This window comes from Cyanistes caeruleus, chromosome 32, assembly GCF_971803275.1.
Source record: "Cyanistes caeruleus chromosome 32, bCyaCae1.hap1.1, whole genome shotgun sequence".
Lineage (NCBI taxonomy): Eukaryota > Metazoa > Chordata > Aves > Passeriformes > Paridae > Cyanistes > Cyanistes caeruleus.
Window position 1 is genome coordinate 254771 of NC_141733.1, and position 13941 is coordinate 268711.

Below are 13941 nucleotides of genomic sequence, written 5' to 3' on the forward strand. Positions count from 1 at the left end.
CCGATTTTCACTTTGGGGCGATTCCGCCCAGAATTGGGGTCCCGCATTTAAAAAAATCTCCATTTTCCCCACCCCGGTTCCCGATTTTTCCGCTTTTTTCCCCATTTTAGCGGCGCTGCCGGAGAATTCCCGAGGAACCGCTGGAGAATAAAGGAAAACCGGGATTTTCCAAGGATTTCGCGTGGTTTCTTTGGGGGTTTTGGGGTTAAAAGCGGCGGGATCGGGGCTGGGGGGAGGGGGAGGCTTCGCTTTCTTCCATTCCCAGCCCAATTTCCCGGGAATTGGACCCGAATTCCCAAAATTTCGGAGGGGGGGATAAAGCCAATAAAAAACCGGGAATGAGCTGGAATTGGGAATTGCCGAGGCCGGGGATGCGCGAAAATGAGGAAAAAATGAGGAAAAGTGGAGGGAAATGGGGGAAAATTGAGGAGAAATAGGGAAAAATGGGAATGGAGGGTGGAAAAATGGGAATGAAGGATGGAAAAATGGGAATGGGGGGTGGAAAAATGGGTGGAAAGAGAATAAAGGGTGGAAAATGAGAAGAAACGGTGAAAAAAAATGAGAATAATGGTGAAAAACGGTGGAAAAAGTGGGAATAAATGGAGGGAAATTGGGAATAAATGGGGGGAAATTTGGAATAAATGGGGGAAAATTGGGAATAAATGAGGAAAAAGTGGGAATAAATAGGGAAAAATTTGGAATAAATGGGGAAAAAGTGGGAATAAATAGGGAAAAATTTGGAATAAATGAGGAAAAATTTGGAATAAATGAGGAAAAAGTGGGAATAAGAGAGGAAAAGGCGATCCCGATCCCGAATTTCCCAGGCCGGGCCCCGCTGGGCGAGCGGCGCTTCCCGGTTTTTCTCCTGATGGGATCCACATGGAATCGCTCGGGAGATCTGAGCGCGGTTCCTGGAGCCGCTCCAGGATTTTTCCCTTTTCCCTTTGAATTCTCCGGGCCCCTCGGAGCCTTTGGGATTTATTTTCTTTTTTTTTTTTTCCCTCCCTTCTCGCAGCCGAATTTAATTTGGGGCAGATCCCGGTTTTTTTTTCCAGGCGCTTCCCAAAGAATTCCCGGGATCTCTTCTCTCCCTCTTTTGTTTTCCGGGTTTTTTATTTTCTTTTCTATTTATATTTAATTTTTTTTCCCATAATTTATTTGGTTTTCTTAGTGTTGATTTCATTTTTAATTCCTTCATTTCGCGCTTTTATTATTTCTTTCATTTTTTTATTATTTCTTTTCTTTTTAAAATAATTTATTCCATTTTATTTTTAATGCTCAATCCCCTTTTTTTCATTAATTAGTCAAAAAAAATCGGTTTTTTCGCCCTCTCGCCGCTCCTTTTCAGGCCCTAAAATCGCTTTATTTTCCCCCAAAAGCGGAGGCAAAACAAATCCCGGCCGAGCAGCCAAACTTCAGCTTAAAATCAGATTTCAGCTGAGCTCAAATCTCTTTTTTCTTGGATTTTTAATTCCTTTTTGGGGCGTTTAAATCGCTCCACCCCATTTTTTATATTTTTTTCCCTTTTAAACTCCCTTAAATATAATTTTTTACGGTTTTCGGCCCTTTAAACACCCTTAAATCTCATTTTTTAAATATTTTCCTCCGTTTTTCCCCCACCCCACGATCCAGGACAAAGAATCCTTTATTCCAACACCAACAAAAAACTTCTCGAGGCGAATTTTGGGTTGAATAAATTTATTTAACTCCGGCTCAGGGCGAGAAAAAAAAAAAAAAAAATCAAATATTATTGGAGAAAATAAAATAAACAAAAAAAAAAAAAAAAAAGAGGAAAAAACAAAAAGGAAAATAAAAAAGATTTATTGGGAAAAGTTCAAGTCTAGGCTTAACCTAAACCAAAATAAACCTGGGATGTTTCCCGAGCCAAATTCCACAATTTCCAAGGGAATTTTTTTTGGAAGACAAAGGCCCCGAAAATCCCTGAAAATCCCTGAAAAATCCCCAAATTCCCAATATTTGGGTTGGGGTTTTTTAGGTGCTAAAATCGCTTTTAAAATCTGGGAATCGCTCGAGGTTTGTCGGGAAAAGCGAGGTTGGAATTTGGGGGGTTCCGGCTGGATTTGGGTGGGAATTTTGGGATAGGGGAAAAAAAATTCGGGAATTTCGGGGTAATTTTGGATGGGAAAAAGGGGAAAAAATGGGAATTTCGAATGGATTTGTGCTGGGGAGAAGCGGCGGGTGGCGGGAACTGGGAAAAACGGGAATTTCCGGTTCTTTTTGGGTGGGGAGAAGGGGAAAAAATGGGAATTTCTCCATTGTTTTGTGCTGGGGAGAAACGCCCAGCCGGGAAAATGGGAAAAAAATGGGAAAAAATGGGAAAAAATGGGAAAAAATGGGGAAAAAATGGGAAAAAATGAGGGAAAATGGGGAAAAATGGGAAAAAATGGGAAAATGGGGAAAAAATGGTGAAAAAATGTTGAAAAAATGGTGAAAAAATGGGGAAAAATGGGGAAAAATGGGAAAAAAATGGGAATTTCCATCCTTAGCAGTGGAAAAGGCACCTGGAACTCGCGGCTGCCGCCTCCTTTTCCATCCCTGAGGAGCCGCAAAATCCCAAAAATGAGGGAAAAAAACCTCCCGGGAGCGGGAATTTCATTTTATCCACTCAGGGCTTTCAGCCGCCCCCAAAAATCCGATTTTTCCTGCTTTTTCCAAGCCCCCCACGTCCTTTATTCCCCCCGTTCCCACAAGCGCTGCTCTCCCTGCCTTTTTTCCAGGCTGGGGATGGATTTGGGGCTGGAAAAGCCGGGATTAAAGCGCTCCCGGTGCTTAAATTTTATTGCTTTGGGTTTTTTTTTTTCCCCCGGTTTCCTTTTTCCCCCGTTTTTTTTTCAGGAATCGGAGCCGCCGGGCCCATTCCCGGTTTATGGCGGTCACTTCTGGTGGTCAAATTCAAGTGCTGGGGCCCTGCAGGAAGCGGCCAAATCCCCGCCTTAAGCCCGGCTTTAAACCCTAAACCCGCCTTTAAAACCCCCAAACCCGCCTTCAAACCCTAAACCTCTCTTTAAACCCCAAAAAAGCCTCATAAACCCCAAAAATCCGCCTTTAAACCCCAAAAACCGGCCTTTAAACCCCCCAAAAATCTCATAAAACCCCAATCCCGCATTTAAATCCCAAAAAAAGCCTCTTTAAACCCCAAACCCGCCTTTAAAACCCTCAAACCCGCCTTCAAACCCTAAACCTCTCTTTAAAACCCCCCAAAAACATCATAAAACCCAAAAAAATCGCCTTTAAACCCCAAAAACGCTCATAAACCCGAAAACCGCACCTTTAAACCCCCAAACCCTACAGAAACCCCAAAAAACCCTCATAAAACCCCAAAACCCTCATAAATCCCAAAAAAACCCTCATAAAACCCCAAACCCGGCTTCAAACCCCAAACCCGCCTTTGATATCCCAAAACCCCCTCATGAAACCCCAAAAAACCTCTTTTTAACCCCAAAACCCGGCTTTAAACCCCGAAATTCGCCTTTAAACCCCAAACCCCCTAATGAAACCCCAAAGTCCCTAATTTAACCCCAAAACCCTCTCTTTAAACCCCAAAACCCGGCTTTAAACCCCCAAACTCGCCTTTAAAACCCGGTTTTAAACCTCAGGCTCGGCTTTAAATCCCTTTTCTCCCCAGACCCAAAGGGCCTCGCTCGGGTTTTGGGGCGGTTTTGGGCATTTTTGGGGTTCGGGGATTTTCAGGTCGAGCTCAAAGAACCCCCCGCGCTCAGAACTTTCCTGAAAATGCCCCAAAAATGGGATTTTTCAGCCGTTTTTTTCCCGTTTTGGAGGGAGACGCTCCAGAGGGGGGAATTGGGGGGGTTAAAAAAATAATAATTACGCTCATAAAGAATCCCAGAAGATCGTTAGTGCGGAGTTCGGGATTAATCTCGCCCCATAAAAACCCCGCTTAAAGCGGCGCTGACACTTTAATTAAAAGTTTTGCCCCAAAACGCCATAAAAATAAAATAATAAAGAAAAAAAAAAAATCAAGCGGAATGGGAAACGGGGAAAAAAAATATAAATTAAAAAAATCCCTGGATTCTCTCTCGGAGTCGCGGATTTTTTTTATTTGAGTTTTATTGGGTTTTATTTGGGGTTTTATTTCGATTTTTATTGGGATGTTTCAGGGAGGGGTCCCGCAATTCCCGGGATTATTTTTTGTTGGTGGTTTCATCCCGCCCCGGTCCCTTATAAAAAATGGGATTTTATGGGAATGGGGAGGACAAAGCCAAAGGAAAAGGGTGGGGAAACCCCCAAAATAATGGGAATTATTCGGCTGGGAAAGCTCGGAGCGAGGAGGGCGCAAACTCCGAGAATTCCCGGTGAATCCCCCCAAAAATTCCCGGGAAAAACCCGAATTTTTCAGGCAAAATTCCCCAAACGTTTGGGGAGCGCTGCTGGAATTCCCTGGATTTTTTTATTCATTTCTTTTTTTGCCTCGGGAATTTCGGGCTTTTCCTCCTTCCCCCACAAAAAAAAATTCCCTTTTCCCCCCCTTTTTTTTTATCCCGGTGCAGCCGCGGAATTCCGGGATATTTTCATTTTCCACCTCCTTTATATTATTTATTTTATTTATTTTATTTATTTTATTTATTTTATTTATTTTATTTATTTTATTTATTTTATTTATTTTATTTATTTTATTAGGGGAGCTTTGCTCCCGGTTTTCCCGCATTTTCCCAGGAATTCGGCAACCCCCCCTGGAAAAAAATCCCAACTGCGGCGAGGACGGGAGCGAAATAAATGGAATTAAAGAGGGGAGAGCCGGGACCCCCCGTTTTGGGGTGAATTCTTCACTTGGGGGGTGAAATTCGGGTGATTCGGGGGCGAAATTCGGATTATTCGGGGTAAAATTCCGATTATTTGGGGTGGATTTGTTGTTTTGGGGTGAAACCCGGGTGGTTTTGGGGTGAAATTCCGATTATTTGGGGTGGATTTGTTGTTTTGGGGTGAAACCCGGGTGGTTTTGGGGTGAAATTCCGATTATTTGGGGTGGATTTGTTGTTTTATGTGGATTTTTTTGTCCCAGGGAGCGAAGCGAGCCCACGGCGGCCGCCGAGATCCGGAGATTTCCCTTTTCCCCCCTTTTTTCCCTTAAATTTCCGGCTGGATTTGGGACAAATTCCCCTCTAAAACCTTCTCCTCCCTCCCGCTTTTCCCTGGAATTCTCATCCCGCTCCAAACAATTCCCAGCCCGGGATAAATTCCTGGCCAATTCCACCAATTTTGCTTCAATCCCGTTCAAAATTCCCATTTTTTTTTTGTTTTTTCCCAGAGCGGACGGCGAAGATTCCCGAGGGGCATCCTGGAAATAAAAAAAAAAGGGCGGAAAAAAATAAAATTAAACCCCCAAAAAACCCGGAATTCTCGGGAATTTTTCCATCGGGAGATGAGAACAGGGAAAGTTCCCCGGCTCAGAATCCCCGGCGCAGGTGAAATCCCGATTTTACCCAAATTCTTCCCGGGGAATTGCGGGACAGCCCCGATCCCGCAGGATTTCTCCTTTTTCCTTTTCCCCCCGCGGGGAATTTTTTCCTCCTTTTGGTGAATTTTGGGCAATTCCAGCAGCGCTCGGATCTCCGGGAGTTTTTATTTTTCGGGATCAATTCCAGCGGGACGGGGGAGGATTCCAGGCGCGAGACAAACGACTTTAATCAGAATTTAATCGGAATTGTGTTTATTTTTAATTCGGGAATCCATCGATCGCCAATAAACCCCGCGCATGAAATATTCAATACCGGGATAAATATTTCAGGGGAAAAAAAAAAGGGGGGAGTTTGGAATATTGAGCAGGCAGGGATTGGATTCCTTTATTTCCCTGCACGGATCGCGGGTTCCGCCTCAAAATTCATTAAAAAATAATAATAATAATAAAAAAAAATTAAATTTCCGTTGGAAAACGCGGCCGCAAATTCGTTTTAAAAAATTAATTTTAAATTTCATTAAAAAGCCCCGGGCCTGCTCGGGATTTAAAGTTGGGAAAGTTCGCGCGCTCCCGGCGCTGCCGAGCTGGAATTTATTCCATAAAAAAAAAAAAATAAATAAAAATATCACGTGGAGAAGGAGTAATTAGCGTTTGTTAGGGGCTTGTTAATTAGCGCTAATTCCCCCTGCCGGGAGGGATTTGTAATTTCTCTGAATTCCCGCTTATTGGGGGAAAAAAAAGTTCGTCCTGAAACTCCTGAGGATTTTATGGAGCTGCCTGAAGCTTTTCCAGGGATGGGAAGGGCCGGGATAATAAATTAGAATAATCAGAGTAATTAAAATATTGAGGAAAAGGCGAATTTGGGGGTTCCAGCGCGGCTCCAAACCCCGCTGGGGGGAAAGGAAATGGGGGAAAAAGGGGGGAAAAAGGGAAAAGAAGGGGGAGGAATAAAAGAGGGGGGAGAAAGACAAGAAAGGAAAAGGAAAAAAAAAATTGGGGAAATGAGAGGGAAAGGGGGAAAATAAAAATGAAGGAAAAAGAAAAGGGGAAAAGGGAGAAAAAAGAGGGAAGGAAATAAAAAGGGAGAAAAAGGGAAAGATGAAGAAATGAGGGAAAGAATAAAAAAGGAGCGGGGAGGGGGAAGGGGAAAAAGGGGAAGAAAGGGAAAAAAAGGAGCAAGGAAAGGGGGAGGGAGAAGAAAAAGAAGGGAAAAAGGGAAGAAAAAGTAAAAGAGAAAGAGAGAGAAAAAGTGGAGCAAAAAGGGGGAAGGGGAAAGGAAAAAGGGGGGGAAAAGAGCGAGAAAAGGGAAAAAAAATAAGGAAAGTAAAAATTGGGTGAAAAAGAGCGAGAAGAGGGGGAAAAACCCAAAAGAGCAAAAAGGGGGCAAAGCGAAAAAAAAAATTAGAAAAAATGCGAGAAGAGAGGAGGAGAGAGGGGAAAAAACCCCAAAAGAACAAGAAAGGGATAAAGAGGAAAAAAAATAATAAAAAAAAATGGGAAGAACAAGAGCGAGGAGAGGGGAGAGGAGAGAGGGGGAAAAAAAACCCCAAAAGAGCAAAAAAGGGGGAAAAACGAATTAAAATAAGAAAGAAATGGGAGAAGAGAGGAGGAGAGAGGGAAAAGGAGGAAAAAGCCGCGAGTTCCGCGGGCTCTGTGCTTGTGCTGCTGTGGGAGCGACACGAGGGAGGCTCAGAAATTCCCCATTTCCCCCCAAATTTTGCTGCCGGTTTTTTTTTCTGTGGCGGAGCCGAGGCGATGCCGGGAGGCTCCGGGGCTCTCTCTTACCTAAATGCGGCCCCGCTGCTCCGGCGCTCCCGGCCGGGAAATGCCAATTCCTACTTTGGGATCACGTGGGGAGCGGCAGCGACTGAACCGAGCCCGCGTCATCCTCGCCTCTCCCCAAAAAAAAAAAATCGCCGCTTTTTTTTTTTCCCTCCCTTTTTTATTTTTTTTTTAATTTTTTTTTTTTTTTACCGCCCCTCGCGCTTTTCTCTTCCCCCCTCCCCTCCCCCCCCACCCGCCGCCAAAAAAAAAAAAAAAAGAGGAAAAAAAAAAAAAAGAGAGAGAGAGAGAGAAGGGAGGAAAAAAAAAAAAAAAAATCCCCCTCAACCCCGAGCAGCGCGGCTTATATATAAAAAAACAAAACCCCAAAAAAAGCCCCTCCAAAAGCCGACCCCGCGCGCCGGGGCCAGGATGTTTAACTCGGTGAACCTCGGCAACTTCTGCTCGCAGTCGCGCAAGGAGCGCGGGGGCGGCGGCGGCGGCGGCGGAGACTTCGCGGAGCGGCCGGGCTGCGCCTCCAACCTTTACCTGCCCAGCTGCACCTACTACGTGCCCGAGTTCCCGGCCGTGCCGCCCTTCCCCGGCCGCCAGCTCTCCTACCCCTACCCCAACCTGCCGCAGGTGCCCCGCGAGGTTCCCTACGCGCTGGAGCCCTCGGGGAAATGGCACCCCCGCGGAAATTACGCGGCGTGTTACTCCGCCGAGGAGCTGATGCACCGCGAGTGCCTCCCCGGCGCCGGCGTGGGCGAGATGCTGCTGAAGAACGAGGGGTACCATCATCATCATCACCACCACCACCAGCACGGCCCCGCCGCGCCGCCCGCGCCCGCCTTCTACCCCGGCGTGGGCAAAAACTCCGTCCTGCCGCAGGGCTTCGATCGATTCTTCGAGAACTCCGCGTTCTGCGGCGCCGAGAGCGCGCCCGACAAAGGGGACGAGGGGAAAGGCGCGGAGGGCAACGCGCAGGAGGAGGAGGAGGAGGAGGAGGAGGAGGAGGAGAACACGAACCCCGGCTCGGCCTCGGCGTCCTCCTCGTCGGGAGCCAAGGACGGCTCCAAGAGCGGCGCTCAGAGTAGGTTGAGCCGAGCTTAACCCGGGGCTCGGGGGGGGGGACCCAGCCCGGCCGGGCTTTGCCGGGCCGAGCTTTTTTATGTGCGGTTTTATAAGCGCTCCCAGGATTTTATTAGAAGCTCCGAAGCGCTTTCTTCTCCTCTTTTTACGATGGCGGAAAAAAAAAAAAAAAAAAAAAAAAAAAAGAAGAAAAAAGAAAATAAAAGCGCTGGGAGAACAAAAAAAAAGAAAAGCGGCTAAAATGTAAAATGGAGATGTTAAAGCCGCTTCCCTCTCGCTCTCTCTCTCTCGGCGGAGTCTGTGAAATTTTAAAAGCGCGGCCGAGTGACAAATATTAACTTTGATCATGAACTTACACGGGCGTTTTAAAGGATCGGGGTTGCCGAGGGTAAAAGGCAATTGGGCAGAACGCGCTGGGGCCGCCCGGGCTTCCCCCGCCGCTTCCCCGGCGCTTTGCTGCGGTTTGGGAAATCATTTTTTAATTAAAACGCTCTGCGGAGCCTCCTGTCCCCGGGCGGGCGCGGGGCCGAGGGAGGAACGGGCGGAACGGGGGGAGAAAAGGAGAATTTCCCTGGATTCTCCCGCTGGAAGCGGCGCTCCCTCCCCTCCCGAGCCGGGCTTTTGTCAGGGGAGGATTTCCAGGGCTCCTTCCAAGGCGGATTCCCGGGTTTATTTCGGATTATTTTTATTTTTGTTGTTGTTTTGCTGTCCCGGGAACCGGGGCCGGTTTTGGGGGGGATTTTTTTTGGTTTGAGGATTTTTTTTCTTTGCCTCCGAGGATCCCAATCCCCCTCTCCCGGATTTTCCCCGCTCCCCTTCCCTCGCGTGTGTGGCGAGGGCTGGAATTAATGAAAACCTCGTGCGGAACCGAATCTCTGGTTCCTCTAATCCCGACCTAACCCGGGCTCAGTTGAGCGCGGCTCTGCCTTTGATCCCCTTCCCTCGGCTAAACCCGGCTCAAACCCAGCTCAAACCCAGCTCAAACCCAGCTCAAAGCCTCCCAAACCCTCCCCAAACCCTCCCCAAATCCTCCCCAAACCCGGCTCAAACCCAGCTCAAAGCCTCCCAAACCCTCCCCAGACTCAGCTCAAACCCAGCTCAAACCTTTCCCAAACCCAGCTCAAAGTCGCTCCAGACCCGGCTTTTCCCTCCAAACCCCCAAATCCGCCTTAATCCCGGCAGAAATTCCTCCCAAATCCGCTCGGAGCCCTCCCAGCGCGGGGTTTTGGGGAGATTTATTCGGTTTTGGGGATTTGAGTCCTTTTGGGGGTGTTTGTCATTTCCGGGTATTTGTTCCTTTTGGGGTATTAATTCCTTTTTTTTGGGTATTAATTCCTTTTTTTGGGTATTAATTCCTTTTTTTGGGTATTAATTCCTTTTGGGGTATTCATTATTTCAGGGTATTTATTCCTTTTCGGGTATTAATTCATTTTCGGGGTATTTATTCCTTTTGAGGGTTAACTATTCCTATTTAGGTTATTTATTCTTTATTCCTTTTTGGGATATTTATTCCTTTTCGGGCTACTCATCCCTTCCGGGATTGTTTCTCCTTCCAGGCCATTCATTCCCTTTATTTTGGGATAAATTCCCTTTATTTTAAGACATTTCTCCCTCCCGGGAGTATTTCTCCTTTCAGCCCATTAATTCCCCTTATTTTGGGCTGAATTCCCTTTATTTGGGCTGAATTCCCTTTATTTTGGGCAGAATCCCCTTTATTTTGGGCTGAAATCCCTTTATTTTAGGGTTAATTCCATTTATTTTGGCCTGAATCCCCTTTATTTGAGGTTTAATTCTCATTATTTTGGGCCGAATTCCCGTTATTTTGGGCCGAATTCCTGTTATTTTGGGCTGAATTCCCGTTATTTGAGGTTTAATTCCCTTTATTTTAGGGTTAATTCCCTTTATTTTGGGCTGAATTCCCGTTATTTGAGGTTTATTTCCCTTTATTTTGGGCTGAATTCCCATTATTTTAGGGTTAATTCCCTTTATTTTAGGTTTATTTCCCTTTATTTTGGGCTGAATTCCCTTTATTTTAGGGTTAATTCCCTTTATTTTGGGTTGAATTCCCGTTATTTTGGGTTGAATCCCCGTTATTTTGGGTTGAATTCCCGTTATTTCGGGGCCAATCCCGGTTTTTCCAGGCGCTCCCAGGACGAGGAAGAAGCGCTGCCCGTACTCCAAGTTCCAGATCCGGGAGTTGGAGCGGGAATTTTTCTTCAACGTTTACATCAACAAGGAGAAGCGGCTGCAGCTGTCGCGGATGCTGAACCTGAGCGACCGCCAGGTCAAGATCTGGTTCCAGAACCGCCGCATGAAGGAGAAAAAGCTCAGCCGGGACCGACTCCAGTATTTCTCTGGGAACCCCTTGTTGTGAAATTCCCCGCTCCGACCCCCCCGCAGCCGCCGCAGCCTTGGAGGGGACGGCGGCCACCTCGGAGTTGAAGAATTTTCCTTTTTGCCCCTGATTTTTTATTGTTTTTAATTTTATTTTTAATTTTATTTAGTTTTATTTTCATTTTTATTTCATTTTTATTTTATTTTATTTTATTTTATTTTTATTTTTATTTTTATTTTTATTTTTATTTTTATTTTTATTTTTATTTTTATTTTTATTTTTATTTTTATTTTTATTTTTATTTTTATTTTTATTTTATTTTATATTTTATATTTATATTTATTTTTATTTTATATTTAATATTTTATTTTATTTTATTTCATTTTATTTTATTTTATATTGTTTTATTTTATTTTATTTTATATTATTTTATTTTATTTTATATTATTTTATTTTATTTTATTTTATTTTATTTTATTTTATTTTATTTTATTTTATTTTATTTTATTTTATTTTATTTTATTTTATTTTATTTTATTTTATTTTATTTTATTTTATTTTATTTTATTTTATTTTATTTTTATTTATTATTTTTATTCCATTATTTTATTTTATTTTTTACTTTTCCTTTAATTTTTCCTTTAATTTTCGCTTTAATTTTCACTTTAATTTTTCCTTTGATTTTTCCTTTGATTTTTATTTGATTTTTTATTTTTCCTTCAATTTTTCCTTTAATTTTTCCTTTGCTTTTTATTTATTTGATTTTTATTTCATTTTTTTCCTCCCCCCCCCTTCCTCCCACTTTCCAGGACTTGAACTCCGCGGACTTTATTTAATTTTAATTTTTTCCCCCCATTTTTTTCCCCCCACCCCGAACAGGTCACGACTTCTTTTTTTTTTTATAAATATATATATGTATAATTATTATTATTATATTATATTATTATAATTTTAATTTTTATTCTCCTTCAGGCACGCGGGAATTTCAAAGTTTCAATTCGCCCCCAAATCTCCCCGCTGGATCAAATCCCAAATTCAGGGCCCGGAAAAGGAGCCAAAATCCCGAATTCCGCAGCTTTGGGGAGAACAAAAATCAATTTCCGGGCATCCCCGGGCTGGGATTTGGGGCAAAATCCCCAAATTCCCGTTCCCAGCGAGGCCGGAGCGCTGGGCCACAAACCCGGCTTTATTTCGGATCCCGATTTGTTTTTGTTTTCCGTCGGTTTTTCGGGAAAAGGGAGGCGGAGAAGAAGAGGAAAAGGGAAAAAAAACAACAACAAAAAAATCCCGAAAAAGGTGAATAAGGATGAAAAAGCCCCAAAGCTGGGATCTGTGTTTGTGTAAAGCGAGCCCCGGGAATTCGCGGAATAAAGACCTTGCTCGGGCTGTTCTCCATCAGGCTTTTATTTGACCATTTTATAGGAATTCCCCTCTTTAAAAGGGCCGGGGGTTCCCTCCCGGCCGCGCCTGCCAAGAGCCCGCAGAAAAACGGGAATTTCCTCCTCCAGCTCCGATTCCCTGGGATTCACCCCAAATCCCACCCCGGGCTGAGCTTTACTGCGGCTCTGATTCTCCTTTTCAGCAGCGTTCTCTGCTTTGCTTTGGCTTTCTGCTTTTTTTAAATTTTATTTATTTTATTTTTATTTATTTGAATCTTATTTTACGTTTATCTCTATTTTTATCCCTATTTTTATTCCTATTTTTATTTCTGGTTTTATTTCTATTTTTATTTCTATTTTTATTCCTATTTTTATTATCTAACTTAATTTCTATTTCTATTTCTATTTCTATTTCTATTTCTATTTCTATTTCTATTTCTATTATTTCTATTATTTCTATTTCTATTTCTATTTCTATTTCTATTTCTATTTCTATTTCTATTTCTATTTTTATTTTCTATTTTATTTTCAATTTTCATTTTCTATTTTTAAATTTTCATTATCTTTATTATTTTTAAAATCATCCTTATCGTCTTCCTCTTCCTCTTCCTCTTCTTCTATTCTTATTCTTATTCTTATTCTTATTCTTATTCTTATTCTTATTCTTATTCTTATTCTTATTCCTATTCCTATTCCTATTCCTATTCCTATTCCTATTCTTATTCCTATTATTATTCCTATTCTTATTCCTATTATTATTCCTATTATTATTCCTATTATTATTCCTATTATTATTCCTATTATTATTATTATTATTACTATTATTATTATTACTGTTTTCTTATCCTTATTTTCTTCTTCCTCTTCTCCCTCTTCTCCTCCTCCTCCTTCCTCTTATTTTATTATTATTCAATTTTATTATTATTCCTCCTATGAATATTAATGATTATTAATTATTAATTATTTTATTACTGTTTTCGCCCCTCCCGGTCCCTCCCCCATCTCCCCTCCCCCTTTTCCCTCCGCACCTCTTTTAATCCAATTTAATTCATTTTCCCTTATTTCAAACTTTTAACCTTTCCAGAACCTTTCCCCGCTAAAAATCAAATAACAAAATAATAAAAATGAATGAAAACCCCGAGAATTCGGCGGAAATCCTCCGGCAATTCCCGAGCTCGGCCCCTCTCAGTCAAGGATACCCAAACTCCAAATGCAAAGTCAAGTTTTTCCTGGGAAATCCAAACAAGTTCAACTCCCGCCCGCAGCCGCCAACCCTCCTCTGCCTTTTTGGGGCTTTTCCCACTTTTTTGTTGTTTTTCCCGAGTTTTTTGTTGGTTTTTTCCCACTTTTTTTGTTGTTTTTTCCCAGTTTTTGTTGTTTTTTTTCCCCCAGTTTTTGTTGTTTTTCCCCCAGATCGGGCAGGACAAAGAGCTCGAAAACTCCAATTCCGGCCTCGCTGGGATTTTATGGAGTTTGGGGGGATAAAAGGGGAGGAAAAGCCCGAAAAAATCCCATTTATTCCATTTATTCGCGCGTTCCTGTAAAATTCTCAGCTCCCCTTAAAAGCACGGCGCTGCCAAAGGAGGGAAAAACACCAAAAAAAACCCAAAAGCCCCAAAAAAACCCCAAAAAACCAACCCCGAACCCCCCGATGCGGCCTCGGATTTTATGGGAGCGAAAACCGGAGGGGAAAAAAACCACAAAAATCCTCGGGGTTCGCGTCCATCCCAATTAAATCCCAATTAAATCGCAATTAAACCCAAATTAAACCCAAATTAAATCCAAATTTTTCCGTGCAAGAGCTCGGAGGGACCAGGCCGGGATGGATCTGATTAAAGTGGGGAAAAGTAATTTTATTTCTTTTTATTTCTCTTTATTTCTCATTATTTCTCTTTATTTCTATTTATTTCTCTTTATTTCTCATTATTTCTCTTTAT

General features: G+C 42.9%; 1 protein-coding gene across 1 annotated transcript; it reads left to right on the top strand.

Annotated features, from left to right (window-relative positions):
• Positions 1–7630: 7630 nt before the first annotated feature.
• Positions 7631–10664, top strand: HOXC11 (homeobox C11). Its single transcript, XM_023943229.2, has 2 exons — positions 7631–8291; positions 10432–10664. Exons 1-2 carry the CDS (start codon positions 7631–7633, stop codon positions 10662–10664), a joined length of 894 nt encoding a protein of 297 aa, XP_023798997.2.
• The last annotated feature ends 3277 nt before the right edge of the window (positions 10665–13941 follow it).